A 19,253-nucleotide genomic window follows, 5' to 3' on the forward strand; every position below is an offset into this window, starting at 1 on the left:
GCAGAAGTGGAAAGGGTTCGGTAGCAAAAAGTGAACAGACGCGTTATGGTAAAAGTGGATCGCCCGACGCGTTATCGGCCGCCGGACAGAACCAAAGCCACGGGTCGCCAGCAGACGTGACGGGTCACGTGTCATGCGGCCGGGCTTGCCTGCGGAGAGTCGGCCTGGGCTGCAGTGTTGCGTAAGCCGGCTGCAGGTGCTTGCATAGTAAAGTATGTGTGTACGTGTATACTTGCAGTCGTAGGAGTAGCAAGTAGCAGGATTGGGCGAGGGTCGCATGCTGGACTGGGGGCGGGGGTCGATGGACTTGTGATCAGCCCATGGAAGTGCCAGGGAAAATAATACCCCGGATTATTGCCTTGTTGCATTGCGTGCACCTGCAGCGAGGGTGCAAAATCAAAAAAAAACAATATACTACTACCAAGGCCGTACCAAGGCCAAGCTGCACTGCCACACCATCATCAGAGTCACCATCACCACCGTACAAGATGACATAGGTGCCGACTGCCCGAGCACAAGTGGGCAGCGGCCTTTTTAGTCTAGCACGGGCGTCCGAATGCGCTTCAATACGGCTCTAGACCAATGAATAAGCGTGCTGTGACCACTGTCGTCCTCGGACCAAGCGCTGCATTAGGAGGCTGCCAGCCCGTCGTTGCCAAGCGCGCCCGTCCAAGGAGGCGGGTGTGGTGGTGGTTGTGGTGGTGTTCGTCCAAGAGGCTCTGGAGAGTCGAGCCGTCAGGACCATGGGAATGTCGGGGTATGCAGTCGGTCATGATGGCATATCTTTGATGGCGCCGCATTGGGTCCATGTTGAACACGACGGCCTACTCTTTCGCCGATCGTTTGAACCCTTCCGCGTCATAGCCTGCGCCATCCCTGCCTTGCGCCCAGAAATTCCTCCACAAGTCTAACATGACCGCGCTGCTCCGGTATGCACTACATACATCTACCGCTCTTTTACTCCCTCTAGCCCCGATAATCTCTCCTCCCCATCCTTTTGTCTCCCGAGTCCCCTCACTCTTCCCGTCGCTCGTTCCCCCCCCAAAGATCGCCTCTGTCCCTGCTGTCAACGCCCCTTGAGCGAGCCGTGTCCTCTGTGGCTGGCGCGACTGGTCCAGTACCATCGACACCGCACGCGCTGCTCCAAAGCACCTGCATTGTTCGTCCGCCATCCGCCCGTCCCTCTACCTCACCTTCCTAGACCCTCGCCTTCGTCGCTGCCATGGGTCGACCCAAGAGAGGTAAATATTGCGCCCCGCTGCAATCTTTTCCCTGCGCTTCACCATGCCCCCGTGGTCGCCTTTGGAACAAACCGTTGCTAACGTTGCGCCCCGCTCGCCCCCTACAGTCCTCTCTTTCATGTCACAATGGGGTGGCCTACCGAATACCCTGCACAAAAACCCTCCCTCTGCTGGGCCCTCTCCAGGATCCACGTCCCCCGCTGCTCCACCTTCGCCTGCAATGAGACAGCAAGGAGCCTCGCCAAGCCTCACCCAGTCGGCCACCGCCCTCGAAAACTACAACAATGAGCGCCCACCTTCCCGAACCACTGGGCGCGAGCGCAGTGACTCGCGAGCCTCTGTACGCCCCATGTCCATGATCCAGACATACCAGCCACCTTTTATGGAGGTGAGCCAGGACACGTTACCGGAGTTGCAGCGCATCTTCACGTTCCTCAACAGCCATTCCAACAAACTGTACCAGGAAGGCTACTTTCTCAAGTTTCATGACACCGATTCTCGTACGTCGATCCACCGCGTCACGCATCCTTGGCCTGTGATACTGACTGCATGTAGGCGGCCGTCCCCCTCCAGACCGAAAGTGGCAAGAGTACTTTGTCCAACTTGTGGGCACCATTCTCTCGCTATGGGACGCAAGTGCGCTCGATCAAGCAGGCGGCGAGGGTGAGGTGATACCAACGTTTATCAACCTTACCGACGCCGCAATTCACATGGTAATTCCCTTCCTGAACCTTGGCATGCAGCCCCATCACTAACGTAGCTAGATTCCTTCCATGACGCTCAAAGATGGCAAGAAGCTCGACAATATCCTCAGTGTTTCAACAGCTGCCAGCAACAAGTACCTCTTCCATTTTGACTCATACCACGCTCTCACGCAATGGACTGCGGGCATCCGCCTGGCCATGTTCGAACACACCACTCTCTCCGAGGCATACACAGGCGCATTGATTGCAGGCAAGGGCAAGTCACTCAACAACATCCGTGTCATACTAGACCGACAGTGCTCAAAGTACGAAGACTGGGTCCGCGTTCGCTTCGGAGCTGGCACTCCTTGGCGCCGCTGCTGGTGCGTCGTATCTCCACCTGACGAAAAGGAGTGGATGAAGCTGCAGAAGTTGCACAAGAAGGGCAGTTCTTACGAGCGGCCACCAGTTCTGAAAGGCGATATCAAATTCTACGACACCAAAAAAGTCACCAAGAGAACAAAGGCCATTGCCACGGTCAAAGACGCATATTCGTGCTATGCCATTTATCCGCAATCAAAACCGCTCATTGACCAATCTACCCTGGTCAAGATTGAGGGCAAGATTACTGTTCACTCGAACCCCGAGAGCACAACAGAAGGTTTTGTTTTTGTTTTGCCGGAAACACGGCCCGCCATTTCAGGTTTTGAAATCATGCTTCAGTTTCTCTTCCCTGTTTTTGATACGTTTGCTTTGTACGGACGGCCCAAGAAGCTAATCGCCGATGTTCTTGACACTCGAGGATTGATGTTTGCCATGCCGTCAGATCGACGATACGGATACTTGGAAATGTGGGACGTTGTGGGCTTGATCAACACACCAGGTAGCGACAAATGGTCGGAGCGTCAGTGGAGAAAACAGTTGAAGGATCTTACCTCAACCCGCATGAACACTTTGGGTTCTGATGCTGGTTCCGTGTACAATCGAGCTAGCCGCAGAAATACCGTGGGCCGTGCCGGTTTCACTTCTCGTGGCTTACGTTTCGAGGATCACGGCTCGGTCCGCTCCAGCCCATCTACACGCCAGTCATCACCTAATAGGAAGATGCTCCAGGATCTTGAAGTGCAACCACCGCGTCGGGTCGGAACTGCACCAGCTGTAGACCCATTTGGTGCCCCGCGTCATCAACGCTCCGTATCCGAGCAAGTCAATGGGCACAGCCAAACAACATCATCAAGGTTTGTACCCGACCAAGCATCGATTGAGGACGAAAATCCACCAACGCCCCCTGAACATCGTGTATTCAACGTAACTCCACCAGCCGGAGCTGTACAGCCATATGACAGTTCAGATTACGATGAAAGTCCTTCGAGAGAACCACACGACCTGCCACCGCCTCCTGCAGACTTGGCCGCTCCGCCACAGGGCAACGTCGACCTACCCCCGACCCAGGAGCATGCCGCCAACCAGAAGCCACCCATCCGGCCCAATATTCCCATGGCAAAGCCGAACCCAGCTGTTGACTCCGCTACACTTCAGCAAATGGCTGATGCCGTGCAACCCGGCTTGGCTTACTCTAGCGGTGTCGCGGCTTGGAGAGGCCAGGAGAGCATCCAAAGCAGGCGAAGCGGCGATTACGCTGACCAAGGACAGATGATGTCTCTCGACGTCACTTCAAGACCACCACCAACAAATCAAAAATCGATCAACCGTTTGTCCACTATTCCTGCATCGCCCTATGTTGAGCATTCGGAGTTTGTCGATCCTCCAAATTCCTACCAGCCAGTTGCCCCGCCTGTCCCAGAGCATAGTGAGTTACCGCAGCAGCCACAAAGCCAAGAGCTTCCTTTCCGCCCACACCCGGAAAATGGCAGCATCACACGCAAGCCACTGCCAGGTCCGTCTCCCCTCGCCTCGCAAGAGGATGACACTCTATCGACCAATAGCTCAAGACTCGACAGTTTACAACACGACGTAGTCGACCTCGAAGCACTCGATGCTCTCAACATGGCTCAGGCAACTTTGGCCCGTCGACCCAGCGCATCCAGCAGTCGTTACGAAGATGACGCTGTATCTACGTCAACACCGGACTATGCTAGCATTGTTGAAGAGGAACCACAGCCTCCCCCACGCCGACTTCCTCAAAGACGTGAGGACCGCCCCAGAAGTGGCGTGTTGACAATCATTGGAGACCCCAACGTGAAGGGTCCTGTAGAACAAGACCCGCATGGATACAAGTCTATATTAGACCCTGCCCAAGCACCGGCTGAGGTGCCCAACATTGACTTTGGACCAACCTATGCTCTGGATTTCAATGAAAAACGCCCAGGTACTAGCGGAACCATGACACAAGTGCTGCACGACGGCAGTGCCTCACGATCCAGGGAAAACCTTGCGACAACTCCAAAAGAGCACAGGAGGACTTCGTACCTTTCTGCAGGTAGTTCACCTCACTTGCCTTTGCATGTGCGCAGTGGCTCCGACTCCTCAAAGATTCAAGATTCACGGCAGGTGCCCTGGCAACCAGCCGCGCCCCAACCCCATCAGCCAGATAAACACAAGTTGGATCCTCAGGAGTGGGTAATGCACCGCGCGTCTATGCAGCAGCCTAAGATGTATGGGCACGGGAGGAGCAAGTCGCACACGCCTCCACCTTTTGTTCGCACACCTTCTGGGGATTGGAGCCAAATTCAGCGATCTCCGTACGAATCCTCAGGAATGGTCCGCCCACCTAGTCGTCCACTAAGCTGCGGGGTAGACACGCTGCTCGAGCAACGACCCACGACATTGTCAGCTCGAGAACAAGAACAGGTGGCACGAATGACAAACACGCCCCTCCTTGACCTTTCGCAAAACTCCAAGAAGTCGCCACAAAAGGAGCCCCCTACAGGGTTGACCGGGCTCATTGATAACCGCGAAAAGGAGAGGGCCGCGTCAAAAATCAATCGCCACAGTTATTCGGCAGCTATGCAAGTCGAGATTGATAGGCGTACCCTGCAGAACCAGCAACGACAAATCATGGAAGCCCAACAGCGTCAGCAAATGATGATGCAACAACACATGCAACAGCAGTATGCAATGGCGCAAAGTACGTATGCCCCAAGCATGATGGGAACGCCAAGCGGCATGGCAGCACCAAGTGTCATGGGTACTCCTAGTGTCATGGGCACCCCCAGTGTCATGGGCATGCCCACAGGTCCTGGCACACCATCTGGCGCATCTGTCATGGGCTACTCCACACCAAACCAGATGCACCCAATGTATCAACAGCAGCAGCAATATTTCCCACAGCAGGCATCAACACCGTTTATGCAGGTTCCCGGTGCTTGGACCACACCAACGGGGCAAATTCCACAGGGGCAATACTTTCCTCAACAACCCATGCAAGGCTATAGCAATGTGAGCCAGCAGCAACAACAGCAACCGGCACCCACGCAAGCGTATGGCGCGAGCTTTGATCAGGCACAAGAGGCAGCGAGACACTCTTACCACCAGCAGCAGGGTCATTTGCGACGATGAACGGGCCCACAGCCATGAGAGCAATTGATCAATTTTGAGGATCGGGTTTAATTTGTAATATTCCGATTGGATAGATGGGAGTCAATCCTTGTACATGTTTCCTTTTGTGTCTTTTTCCTTTGTTCAGTTTGGTGCATAGCATGCCTTGATGGCCTCGGTGCATCTAGAAGGTTTGGTTTGGGTCTGGATAAAAAACAATTTTGCATAGTGGGCTCCAAACATGGGGATGGAGTTGCGTTAAGGGTTTTCTAGACTACATTTTTTCTTTTTGTTTTGTTTTTTTCCTAGCGTGCTTGGTAGTGGACATTGAATACATGCATAATTGCCTTTTCGGTATTAACCTTCTATCCTATGACGTAATGACACATCTGCTTTTGTTTTGTAGTAGTTTGGCATACTCTGTTGTTGTACAGTAGCAAAAAAGAAATGTCAACGAGACTCGCTCTTGGGATTTTTTTTATTTTCCTTCTTTACATCTTGAGAACGATATTTGACTTGGCAAGAGACCAAGAATGCGCTTTGAGGCAAACGGCCGTAGATTCCACTCTAATCCCGCAAATCCACAAAGTTTGAACCTCGGTTCGGGGGCCAAGAAAAAAACACTCCAGATACCCCTCTTTTTTCTTCCTCTCTCTCTATTCCTTTACCCCTCTTCCTCCTCCTCCGAGAAAAACGCAGTAGCAGCAGTAGCAGTAACTACCTACCTACCTAACCCGACGCAATAACATTTCCATGCACCAAAACCGCCTTCTCACTACTAAAATTCGGTACATCCTCCATGATTTCTTTAGTGCCTGCATCCTTTATCGCCGCCTGGAAGCCCTCGTAGCTCTCCCACTCGAGCACCGACGAGTACGCGTAAGGCCCGTCGGGATTGAGCTTGGAGACGCTCCAGCTCTTGAGGCCGTGCTTGGTCCAGTGTTTTGCGGCCAGGGGCATGTGCGTCGAGAGGTAGTAGTCGGCGTTGAAGGTGGAGGTTGGGGTTTGTGGGTAGAGGACTAGGACGGTTGCGCCTGCCATGTTTTTTGGTTTGGTTTGGTTTGTTTTTTTGGGGTGTTTGGTGTATGGATAGATGGTTTGGAGGTTGTTGTTAATTTTTTTGGTTTTTGGTTTTCGAAGTATATATAGACTTGAGGAGTGATGGAGTTGAATTGTTGATAGAGTGCGTGTGAGGGGGGGGGGGTTATTATTTTATATGTGTTGTAGTATGAAAGTTTTTTTGGTTACCTCGGGCTCTTTTTCCTAAACTTCTCCACTTTTTCTTATCAAGATTGCAGTCCCACTCGACCCCGCTCCCGATCTTTTGCGGATTTTTGTGGCGCGTTTGTGAGATGGGTTTGGTTGGGGCAGGCTCGGGCAGCGGATGTGTGCTGTACCGAAATAACCGGATTACAAACGCCCGTACTACAATGACAAAGCTACTACGCTATACATACTACACAGCGTTCAGCTTGGCTATTTCTGAGTAAGGAAGTAGATTGTGATGTACTTTTCGAGAACTCTGGGTGCTTTAGAGAGATTTCAATGCCGTTTGCGGTGATTCTAGCAGTTATTTGGGCTGACGTTGGACACGATTCTTATCCGGCGGTTTTAGTCCACCACTTGGCAGAATTACGTGTTGGTCCGCTTTTGAATGGGTAGGTATGTTGATGCGGATGATCAGTGTAATATAAATACTAGTTTTCTTAAGCAGCTCATTCCGCCAATAGAACGGCGAGAGTTGAGTGTTAACACGATTTGATTGGGTATTCAGAAAAGTGTCCAGAAGGTAGTTAGGATGTGAAGATGCATTTTGGGTTTTAATAACCGTATATTCCAAATCACTGTAAATTTTTTCGATCTTTATGTCCCGATGAGAGCTTTGCGTCTTGGACTCCTAAGAAGACGAAATGACCGCGAGTAAGGCCTAAAGATTTTAGGGAAAGGGGTTGACAAAACGCGCGAAAGCTGCAAAACTGATTCAAATGGCAGAAATGAGGCTTTTGATGTTTCCTTCATAGAAGCATTATAGAGGAGATCTATTGGATGGGTTAGAGGTAGTACCACTGCTGTTAAGTTTGCATCACCGGCTCTACAAAAAAAACACAGGTAAAAATATATGCAGAGGTTCCAAACAGGGTTCTTAGAAGTAAGATATGTTGATAGCAGGCATCTGGTTATCCTTGCTCTACAATGCTGCATGAAAATGACTGTGATAAGCACTTGTACAGCCTCATTCTTCAATCTCTGCTCATGTACGAGAGAGTAGTTTGCCTTGTAATTCAGCATGTTAACCAACCACTCGCCCTTTCCCCATATGCCATTCCAAAGCTAAACCAACTGCAATCTCGTGGTCACTCTAGAAAGCCATCCTACAGTATCGTTTCCTCCATTGAGTTGATCTAAGGCGCCTGATTGTATCCGTATATAATTATCCTGGACTTGCCTCCATAAGCTTGCATAGGGTTGCCACTGCAACTTCCGCAGCATTCAGATTCTGGCCTACTTGGCAGCTCGTTTTTGAAATTGAGGATACAACGGCAAATAATACTACCCTCAAGACCGTAATGCGTATGATCCCGACAAAGATTCAAGCAGAATCTGTGTGACATCCATGTCTGATCGGTACTGAAACTCCTGAGGGCTCGACCGGTATGATCGAAGCAGCCAGAGAGTTTGACTTTGCTAAGGGGCTTGCATGCAATCAATTCATTGGACAATTGTCGTTTGCGTTCAAGATGTGCCAGTCTTGCTCTCCTCAAGTTCAACTGTCTGCCCTTCCTGGCAGCTGGTGTGCGCAAGTTCTGCCTCATGAAGTTTAGCCATCGCCTCTCGCTCGCGCTCCATGTATTGATCCTTTTCCGCCTGGCATATGTCGAGTGAAGCGTCATTGCCTCCGCTGCTCTGATCAGGTGACGGAACAGGCTGGTTGAACATGATGCCGTTTGTGCAAGTGCACGAGCAGGTGTCGTTGTTGAGTGATGGATCCGCACATGTGACTGAAGGTTTCATTCCTATTTTTATATGTCAGAAACTCAGATTGTTTTTGAATTTCGGATCTACTTACCATTTTCGCACTGGTATGAGTTCCCAGTAATCCCAGAAAAGTCTGACGTGCTCATGGTGTACTGGGTGTCAGAGGCAACAGCCCCCGTACACAGGGCGGAAGTAAGATAGATCCAAGAGGCTCCCATGATAATTACAGGTAGATATGTGAAGTCTGAGGAAATTTTGTTGGAGAATGGCAGTTACAAAGCCTCCCATGTTTACAGACCTATATAGTTAATGTCTTAGTTACTTCTTTTCTCTTCATTCACACCGCTCCATGGGACAAGCAACTCATCAACCGAGATGCGCATAACTATGCCCATTTACTGATGATGTGTAACGCGCGAACATAGACGCTGTGACTTCAGCTGAATGCTTTTTAGGGGCCTTTCTTTTATACTGTACGCAAATCTATGCTTTGCCCATACAATACGAGAGCCGGCAGAAGAGCTTTGCCCAAATCAAAAGTCTTTCCTCCCTCGATTGTTACTATCTTCCGAATTTACAATTTTTGTGACAACCCTGAGAAGCACAGGCGAGTACCATGATTGGCTTACCACACCTTGATTTGTGGAAAGGTCGGTCCAGATAATGCTAACTAACCGGCAAACGGTTCTGCTCATGGTATAGAGTCTTGCTTTTTGTCGCCTCTTAGACCCTTTTTAGGACGCTTTTTTATCCATACTTTCGTTTCACTGGAAAACATTTTTCGACGTTTTCCTTTTGGCGGTTTTGGTGTTGCAGGACAATTCGGCGCCACTGTACCACCCAGCCGAAAAAAGTACATTGTGTTACCAATTAGCGTCTGAAATCCGGATCGCAATATATCCTGACAACAGGATTGCTACTAGACATTCTTCTGCCCTTTTGGCATGCAGCAGGATGCGGACCACACTCATCTTTTAGCAATGAAAGATACATACCCACTGAGTAGCTTTAAGCAACAATATCAGCAGGATGTATGAGAATTTATCAACACATGTTTACTAAGTAGGTCACACCGCTCTATCAGAGGCTTGCTTGTTTCGCCTCACCGCCCATGGCACATTGCTTGGCTAAAAGAGGAGATAGCAGAAATTCGCTAAAGAAAGAACGAGATTCCAAGTTCAAGTGCTTACAAAGGCAGGCTTGTAGCATGAAAACCATGGACGATGAGCCAGACGAAACGTGTTTTGAGTGTCTGACCATTATGACCATGGTGCCCATCCATCTCTTGTTCACATTCTTCGATATCCGATGTATCGGTTGATTTAGCGATATCAGAGTACTGTTGGGAGTTGTTTCTAATACCAACAGCGAGTGAGAACGCGAAGTGAGCTTGATCTCTAGTTCCAATCGTCTTATAGCTCGAGGATGGAGTTATATTTTGGGCCTTGGAGGTACTTGAAATTTTGAAGAGACTTCATCCAAGGAACTCTATCATTTATTGTACAAAATCTCTAACTGAATATCCAGAAGAATCCTTCAATTTAGATTGCATGGATTGCATGGGAGTTACCTGCGAGAAATTTTCTACTCCAAGAAGTAGCTATATCTGCAGTGCAAAAGTGGGACTTTGAGCATGAGAACTAATTCGGGTAACTAAATTAGTCTTTTAGAGAAAACCAGCAGTTTACATTCTACTAATGTATTAGGGGAAGTTTCTACTATCAGTGTTATTAGATCTAGAAAGAACATTAGAGTTGAATTGCGATTAAAGGAGGAAGTAGTGAAGACCCATCTATAGCTACATAGCAAAGAGATGATAGTGTAGCATAGGTATAAGGAAATAGTACGCTCTCTCCCAAAATAAGAAGGAACAGCACATGATACACGGCAGCAGGTATTTGCTGATGCCCATTCGCATAATTATAACTCACTCCCCACAAGATTAAGTGCTGCCAGCCGAACAAGGTGGCAAAAATCGAAAAAGGGGGGGGGGAGAAGGGGGGCTATAGGGTGGAATGTAAAAGGGGCTAGAAGAGCATCTAGCGGACGTATGTATGTAGTTGGTGTAATTGTTCTATATTACCGGTTATTAGACACAAATTAGGAAAAGTGATAACCTAGGTTTCTTAGGTACGATTATGCTTGGAAAAACGGCGCTTGCGGAAACGTTCCTAAGCTCATGGAAGGCAAAAGGCAGACCGAATGCAGCACGTCCATCCTGAGTAGAGAGCTCCGAGGTCCTTTGTCAACTGCGGAGTGAAGTCGCGTGGCTGCTACATGACTCGGAGGCTGGCAGCTGATAAGCATACGCCACATCAAAGCACGCTAAGAGGTTAGCGCATTCCGATGTGTCGGTCACATAAGTACGAGCCGAAAGCCACAAACAAATCCTACCCAACGTCATCCTTGCGATCCGCTTTGGATAGAGACAGCCTTTCTGATACTGTTCTTATCAATATTGGTCGGATGACTTCATCAACAACATTCTGCTGATATCCAAACTAGGGACTTGTTCGGCCGCATAACTGCAACATCGGCCCGGTAGACATAAACGGCACTAGAGCTGCGGAACGGAGCTTCGGCAGGTCAATTGAACGGAACGAAGAGCTCTGTTTGGATTGAAATCACCACAACTACACAGTTATGGCGCTACTAGTGTAGAACTAGTCTACCATCTACCCATATAGGTATAGCGAAGCCGAGAGAGCAAAACGGAATCGCGAACTCCCGTCCAGGCCCTGGGGGTTCCGTTGGGTCCTGCTGCAATTCCTTTGCGCCGGCACGCCACTCTCAGTGGCTTCTTCCACCCGCATCCAAACAGCCGACCGATAAACAAAGCTATGATCGCGAAATCGAACAGGCCCTGGTGGATGCGTCAATCCCCACTTGGACATCTACCGCCCCTGGTCACTTATCGGCCAGATGTACTTATCTATCCCATCGATCATTGGACAATGCTCAGTCTACGGGAGCCACGATGCATGGGGTTGCGGTAGAGTTGAAACGTGATAGGCCGTTGACACGTATCTAATCTAGGGACTGCCTCCTTATCTATCCCACTGGCCTGCGTCTCATTGCAGACACGATGGTCCGAGTCGTGTACAGGTACAAACCATGTCGCTGAAAGCTTCCATGCACCCTCTCGAAGGTGACATGCATGCGGGAACCGTTGTTGGCTGACTCTCGAACAAAACCATCGCCCAAGAAAGATGATGTATGTGTTCAAATTCCTATAGGGGAGACATCAACACACTTCCCTTCAATCCGGTCTCCGCACACCTTTTCTACCCTGTGATTGAATGCCATTGGTCTTCGAAGCCGAAGCTTCCGAGACTCCACCGGAGATACGAAAAACACGCGCCACATCGTAAGCGCCGTGGCCAAGGAACCCTAACATTCCAAGCTTCATCAAGACTTGCACTATCGCTACCAAAATGTCGACCATACCAGAGTTGGAAGGCACCAAAGCTTAGCTAGCAACTCTATATCCATCCATTGCGCGGCGTGTCCCGAAGACCAGTTAGACCCTTCACCCCGCTCGTCCCCAAATTGCCATAGTGTTCGTGCCGCGTCCGATATCATTCACACCAGGTTATCTGATTGGTGCCATTGTGCCGTGCCCATGGCTCTATCTAGAAGCTGCTTCATAGATAGCTGGCCGAGGCAATATCCGTTTGTGAACCTTGACCCGTCGGCCATGCAAGTATCGTGCCATTGAAGATCACTTATAAAGGACCATAGTCCTGGGTATCTCTGCAAGGATCATCTTCTTTATTCTCTATTCCTGACCAACATCGAAAAGATGTCGCCCAAAGGCTTTGGCAAGAGGCTGGGTTTCAAGAGATCAGACACCGAGAAGGACCCCGTTACTGTTAGCGAACAAACGAATGATTCCCATGGAGAGACATCCAGCAACGATGCCTCGGACGTTCGTGACATCAGCGAAGCAGAGGCAAACCAACGCCTAAAGGCTTTCCGTCAAGAACACAAATGGGACCCTAACCTGCCAGACGAGGCGGTTGACATGGTCGATGCCGCCACTGCGACCCACGACCAGAACGGCGAGGCGAAGCTCGTTGGAGAAGTGATCGAGAACTCACCATATCCTGAAGTGAGTTCCACGAATGTCTAAGTACCTCCACATGGAACTAATCAAGACAACAGGTCCGTGCTGTCGTTCGGAACTACGATGAAGATGTTCCTGCCAGTACCATTCGCTCATGGGTCATCGGTCTCCTTATGACCACAATTTGCTCATCAGTTAACGCGCTCTTCTTGCTGCGTTATCCCCTTATCAGCATCGGCCCCTACGTTGTACTGTTGATCGCCTACCCGATCGGTATCTTCTTCGCCAGAGTCCTTCCCAATAAGGAGTTCAGCATCTTCGGACTCAAAGGAAATCTCAACCCAGGACCTTTCAATGTCAAGGAGCACGTCATAATCGTCGCAATGGCCAATGCTGCCTTTGGTGGTGGCGCTGGATACTTTGTCGACACCGTCGTCTCACTCCGCAAGTTCTACAAGTTCGACACGAGTCAGTTCGGATGGGGCTTCAACACGCTTTTTGCTCTGTCTACCCAATGTCTTGGGTTTGGTCTCGCAGGTTCCGTCCGAAAGTTTCTTGTAGAACCTGCGTCCATGATTTGGCCTGGCGCACTTGTCAATGTCGGTTTCATGTACGCTCTCCATGACCACGGGCCGACTAACCCTACGACCACCAATGGCTGGTCCATCTCGCGGTACCGAATGTTCATGTACGTCATGATTGGCATGTTCATCTGGTCTTGGCTCCCAGACTTCATCATTCCTGCATTCAGCTACTTTGCCTGGGTTACTTGGGCCAAGCCTAATAATGTCGTCGTCAACCAACTCTTTGGGCAGAGCACTGGCCTTGCACTCGGCTTTCCATTTACCGGGTTCACTCTCGACTGGGCACAAATCAACTCCTTCTTTAACAGCCCGCTACTTAGTCCGTGGTATGCACACGTAAACACTTTAATCGGTGTTGTTTTCTTTGTCTGGATCATTATTCCAGCATTGAGCTTTACCAACACTTGGTATGGTGATTACGTGTCAATCTCGCAAAATAGTATTCTCGACAACACTGGCAAAATCTACAACACCTCCAGGATTCTTACTCCCGAGCACACTGTCGACCCTGCCAAATATGAGGCATACTCGCCTCTATTCTTGTCTCCTACTAATGCACTCAACTACGGACTGAACTTTGCTAGTATCGCTGCACTAGTCAGCCACACCTACCTCTTCCATGGATCCGAAATCTGGCGCCGCTGGAGGTCCACATCTGGTGAACTGGATGATATTCATATGAAGATTATGCGAAAGTACAAGACAGTGCCCACATGGTGGTACCTTGCACTACTCGCTGTCATGACTGCCTTTGCCTTTGTATCCGCTCTCGCTTACCCTACTGGCATGAAATGGTACTCTGTCATCCTATCTCTCGTGATTGCGACCGTATGGACCATTCCCATTGGCATCATTCAGGCCTTCACCAACATCCAAATGGGTCTCAATGTCTTTACTGAGTTCATCATTGGATACGTACAACCAGGCCATCCCATCGCCATGATGATGTTCAAGACATTCGGTTACATCGTTATGACTCAGGCATTGTACTTCTGCCAGGATCTCAAGATAGGCCACTATATGCACGTTCCCCAGCGTTCACTGTTCGCCGCGCAGTTCGTCGCTACCATTTGGTCTTGTCTGTGCCAGCTCGCCACCATCGAATGGGCTCTGGGCGCGATCAAGAACGTCTGTACCCCGTTAGCATCAGGCTCATTCACATGTGCCTACATCAAGACCTTCTACAACGCTAGTGTCATCTGGGGTGCTGTCGGTCCCAAGCACTTGTTCTCCGGAGACTCAACCTACAAGGACCTCCAATGGATGTGGCTCGTGGGCTTTGGTACTCCATTCTTGGTCTATGGTGCTTCCCGCATGTTCCCCAAGGTCAGCTTCATTCGCAAAATTAGTCCGCCACTTATCTTCGCCTCCCTGTCTTACGTACCTCCGTACACGCCCATGAACATTGTAAGTTATCAGAATACCCCCTCTGCTTTTTTAAGGAACATGAAAGACTGATGTGATTACAGCTTTCGTGGGTTCTCATTGGCTACATATTCAACAAGTTCATCCGTGACAAGTACCGTGGTTGGTGGATGCAGTACAACTACGTCACTTCGGCTGCTATGGATGTCGGTCTTGCCATCTGCGCCATTGTGATCTTCTTCTGCGTTCAGCTTCCCGGTGCTGCAATGCCCGACTACTGGGGTACTACTATCGTTGGTAATACGCTTGATGGAGCTGGAGCAGCCATCCGCAAGGTCCTCCCTGAAGGGGAGTACTTTGGTCCCAGGAAGGGAGAATGGAAGTGGTAGGATTTGGATGCTGAGGTGTTTTATATAATGATATCAACGTATGATGGATCAGGGTTCCAAAAGTCATCTAATTCTATAAAGATTAAAATGCGCCACTGGGTTGTCGTTTCATCTAAGACCTGCTGACCATGTCATGCATACCTTGAGGCACTTTCTAGTGTAATGATCTCCGCGTGCAATAAACTACAGGCTTATATATATCGCAATTCCTAAGGCTTTCCATTTTGAGCGTATCAACTTTGTGCATCTTTAACTATTGTGGCTGCTTGAAGATGTTTAAACATATTGATTCCCTCGGAAAATGTCGACTTCCACGCCTTATTGCCGTGTTTTCTATTTGGGTTGAGAGAGAGAGTTTATGCAAGGTTTAGGTCAAAGCTCGGGGCAGGGTTAAGGTGCAGGGTCAGGGTCAGAGTTAGGGTCAGGCTTAGGGTTAGGGCCAACCTTCGGGTTAGGGTTAGGGTTAGACATACTCCAAATTATTACTATAACAGCCTGCAAATTAAGTTAAAGAGAATTGTAGCTTAGGTCAATATTACTCTATCTATCCAACACTGTTACGGCCCGCTGCTCTGCCTCCTCTGGTTCACTATTGTGAGCGATCCAGTGGATATCTTGGGGTTTGCTACGTGATTAAGCACCAGCCTACGACGAAACGTCCTGAAAACTTAGTTTAGCTATAATGACATGATTGTAAGTCAGAAATTTGATGCGGACGAATGTGCAAGTGTGCGAGATAAGCAAGTTAGAGCTGTATATCCGATACCAGCCTGACTGTGGGCACATTGACTAGCCAAGTAAGGAGTGCAAAGGTACATCTGATCGTACAACCTTTTTTTTGAATAGCTAAAATACTTTACTAGGTACATGCACCGCCGGCCCTACACCAACGGGGCCCGAAGCAAGAGAAATATGGAGGGGAGCCGCCCGAAATCACCAAGCTAGTGTGCTATGAATTGTACTTCTTGTGCCTTTCAGACATCATTGCTGTGAGTGATCTAAACTGCCATGGTGAGATTCGAAAGATGGCTTGAAATATGTAGCGGTGTTTTCAAGGTAATACGGCAACCTTGAGTGCATTTTCACCAATCCCATAATTTATTCGATACTGTTAATTAGTGGCATATTAAAGCCATATATTGAGAAACGCACAAGAAGATGCAATGCACCAAGTCGTTGTTTGGTGGCGAGCATAGAGCGCCATACTGAAGCATTAACCCCAGGCCAATAAGTACACTACCATGACATGAAAAATGGTATGCATGCACAGTCTCAATACAAATGAACACTTTCGCTGTGCAAAGTATCCAGACTTTATTGTCCCCAAGGACATGGCCGAGCTTTTTGATTCATTATGGGTACTCGGACGGTGGATGATAGCTCCCTCGTCATCCGACTGGTGCCCTTGATTCATGGTGCCTATACCTGTCCTAATAATGGCCAGACGTGTGAGGTGGGACCTGCAGGTGCATTCATTAGAAGCTACACAAAGTCTAAATGATCAATACGATAATGAGCACAATTGACGTAAGACCACGTGCACGCCAAGCACAATGGCCAAGGCATCTTTCCAGAAACATGCACCAAGCCTGCCAGGCGTGTGCTTGCTATACATACACCAGCGCCCATGACCATCCCCAGATTGCTAACCACCGGATGAAATGCGGTTCGACGTATAGTTTTTCCGTCTAAAGAGGTTTCGTGATTCCCCGGCTTCTGTGATCGGCCCGGTGGCCCAAACACAAAGATAAACACGGAGAATAGAAGCTGAGACAACATAAGCACAACAGAGTCGCTGCTGATGAACTCTAAAGTTGGGGAGCATCAGCAATGCCAACGCCCTTGATTCTGGCAACCAGCTTTGTGTTTCATTTAGAGCAATTGGAGCGAGTTGTGAGCTGCGCGACAAATGACACTACGAATGACAGCAGAAGGTTAAAGTGCATAATGTGGGTCACTAGCAGGGGACTTTTTCCAGACTAACACAACTCCAGATCGCCCAATATCCAGAAAAAGTGCCGTTTAGCAGCCTCTACGGCTTTTCATATTGCTCCCGAACCAATGTGCCGGGGTGGATAACGTTCTTACAGTCGAAACATTCCACCTACCAAGATCCAGGGCAGAGTTTCGTTGCATCATACAAGGGAATTTCGTCCAATTACCTCAGTGTAGTAGACTCAATGTATAAACGATTTCTTGATTTTCTGTAATAGTAGGAATTGAATGGTTTCCCACCGACCAATCTTCTCAGGTGATAACAGGCTGAACATGCTAGCGCATCACACACAGACACGCTAAATAGGACGCAATAGTGCTTAGAAGGGAAAGCAGCACGTGAGCGAAGACGGAAAAACTATGGAGTGCAAACCACGATTATATTACCCCAACAGCAAGAAGACTAATCCCCGGACCCACATGAGCATACCCCAGCTTTTCGTGCCCCGGGTAATCGACTGCCGAGTATATAAAGGATCGACGAATTGCTTTCTGTTGACGTGAAAGTTGGGTCATCGCCTACCGGAACAAGAATAAAGTAGCGATGCGTTCTTTCCTTCTCGCCGGCGCTGCCTTTGCAGCCTCAGTTCTCGCTCGCAGTCTCCCTCTGCATGAGCACGCTGCTCTCGAGACGCGCCAGAACAACGGCGGTTTGCCTAGCACCTTCACCTGGTCATCCAGCGGCATCCTCGTCTCCCCCAAGCAGGACAGCCGTCAAATCCAGGGCATCAAGGACCCGACGATTATCCAGAACAACGGTGTATACCATGTCTTCGCCAGCACGGCCAAGGAGGCAGGTTACAACCTAGTCTACTTCAACTTTACCGACTTCAGCCAGGCCAACCAGGCGCCATTCTTCTACCTCGACCAGTCAGGTATTGGCACAGGTTACCGTGCTGCTCCTCAAGTCTGTACGTCTTTGCCTCTTTACCCTCCCCAAAAACAACCCATTCCATGACACTAACTTCCAAAAGTCTACTTCGCCCCCCAGAAGCTCTGGTACCTCGTCTACCAAAACGGCAATGCAGCTTACAGCACCAACCCGGACATTTCCAACCCACGAGGCTGGACCGCCCCGCAAGTATTCTACCCCAACGGCACTCCTCAGACAATCCAAAACGGCCTCGGATCCACCGGCTACTGGGTCGACATGTGGGTAATCTGCGACACAGCCCTCTGCCACCTGTACTCATCCGACGACAATGGCGGCCTGTACCGCAGCCAAACGCCCGTCTCACAGTTCCCACGCGGCATGAACGAGCCCGTCGTGACACTCAAGGCGGCGAAAAACGACCTCTTCGAAGCCTCAACCGTCTACAACATTGCAAACTCGAGTACCTACCTCCTCGTCGTCGAGTGCATCGGCACCGGCAACTCGCCCGGCGGCCTGCGCTACTTCCGCTCCTGGACCACCCAGTCGCTTACTAGCGACCGCTGGACTCCCCTCGCCGCCACCCAGCAAACCCCCTTCCTGGGCGCTGCAAACACTCAGTTCCCCGCTGGCCGCTGGTCCCAGAGCTTGTCGCACGGCGAGCTGATTCGCACCAATGTCGACCAGAGGTTGCAGGTGAGGCCCTGCGAGATGAGGTATCTCTACCAGGGTATCGATCCTAATGCTTCGGGATCGTACAATGCGCTGCCGTGGAAGCTGGCGCTTGCGACTCAGACCAACTCCAAGTGTTAGATGTTGGGTATGTGTGTGGATGTACGGAAGGAGAGGGGTGGGGGAGGTGAAACGGGGGGACACATGTGTATATATGTAGTAGTAGAGCCGGTTGGGCTGTCTGCAAAATGAGCAAACTGTGAATATCTCTCTTACTCACTCTCTCTCTCTCTATACATTAACTTTGCTTTTTGTTTTCGTGATGATTGCCGATGTCAGTTGTTTGAACATGCGTGTGGGTGGCGCGCACCTTAAGAGTGATCCACATAGGATTGAGTGTATTGAACTTGAACGCGTGGCTTGTCTGAAGTGCCTAGATGCACAGTGATCCTACATAGCTCGGAATTGGTGCAGTGGTCCCCCAAACCAAACAAGGAAGAAACTAAGAAAAGCTTCTGCAAACGCTAAACCTTGGGGTAAAAAAAATTCCCTTTTCTGCGAATTAGAATATCGAAAAGGAAACTTTGTTTAAATACTAAAGCAACCTCTGAAATTAAAGAAGACTCTTCTTTTTTTTTCAGTTTTCGGACAGCGAGAGATTTAGACTCTTGACTTTGCGAATTCTTTGGCATTGTAGTAAGGGATTTTTTGGTGTTCTGAAGAAAACCCAATGCACCTCTTCCTACATGGTAGTAGTGATCCATGTAGACTTGATGTTCACACAGCAGTAGTGATCTATGGAGACATAATATAAAATCACCAAGAAGACATAAGAAGGTATTTGGCAAGAAGATAGTGACCAGTTACAGTCATCTGAAATCTTCCTCTTTGGTATTTCCTACATACAAGACAG

General features: G+C 49.4%; 4 protein-coding genes across 4 annotated transcripts; 2 read left to right on the forward strand and 2 right to left on the reverse strand.

Moving 5' to 3' along the window:
- Positions 1 to 1,284: 1,284 nt before the first annotated feature.
- COCMIDRAFT_498 (uncharacterized protein) lies at positions 1,285 to 5,443 on the forward strand (the record flags this gene model as incomplete). Its single annotated transcript, XM_007684304.1, has 3 exons — positions 1,285 to 1,741; positions 1,797 to 1,954; positions 2,006 to 5,443. 3 exons carry the CDS (start codon positions 1,285 to 1,287, stop codon positions 5,441 to 5,443), a joined length of 4,053 nt encoding a protein of 1,350 aa, XP_007682494.1.
- A 708-nt stretch (positions 5,444 to 6,151) lies between these two features.
- On the reverse strand, positions 6,152 to 6,463 carry COCMIDRAFT_80583 (uncharacterized protein; the record flags this gene model as incomplete). The annotated part of the gene is made up of 1 exon (XM_007684419.1): positions 6,152 to 6,463. One exon carries the CDS (start codon positions 6,461 to 6,463, stop codon positions 6,152 to 6,154), a length of 312 nt encoding a protein of 103 aa, XP_007682609.1.
- A 1,692-nt stretch (positions 6,464 to 8,155) lies between these two features.
- COCMIDRAFT_21667 (uncharacterized protein) lies at positions 8,156 to 8,616 on the reverse strand (the record flags this gene model as incomplete). Its single annotated transcript, XM_007684331.1, has 2 exons — positions 8,156 to 8,436; positions 8,490 to 8,616. 2 exons carry the CDS (start codon positions 8,614 to 8,616, stop codon positions 8,156 to 8,158), a joined length of 408 nt encoding a protein of 135 aa, XP_007682521.1.
- Positions 8,617 to 17,341: 8,725 nt separating this feature from the next.
- On the forward strand, positions 17,342 to 18,481 carry COCMIDRAFT_21669 (glycoside hydrolase family 62 protein; the record flags this gene model as incomplete). Its single annotated transcript, XM_007684332.1, has 2 exons — positions 17,342 to 17,708; positions 17,772 to 18,481. The coding sequence occupies 2 exons, from the start codon at positions 17,342 to 17,344 to the stop codon at positions 18,479 to 18,481; spliced, it is 1,077 nt and encodes a 358-aa protein (XP_007682522.1).
- Positions 18,482 to 19,253: the final 772 nt, after the last annotated feature.

This window comes from Bipolaris oryzae (assembly GCF_000523455.1).
Source record: "Bipolaris oryzae ATCC 44560 unplaced genomic scaffold scaffold_2, whole genome shotgun sequence".
NCBI lineage: Eukaryota > Fungi > Ascomycota > Dothideomycetes > Pleosporales > Pleosporaceae > Bipolaris > Bipolaris oryzae.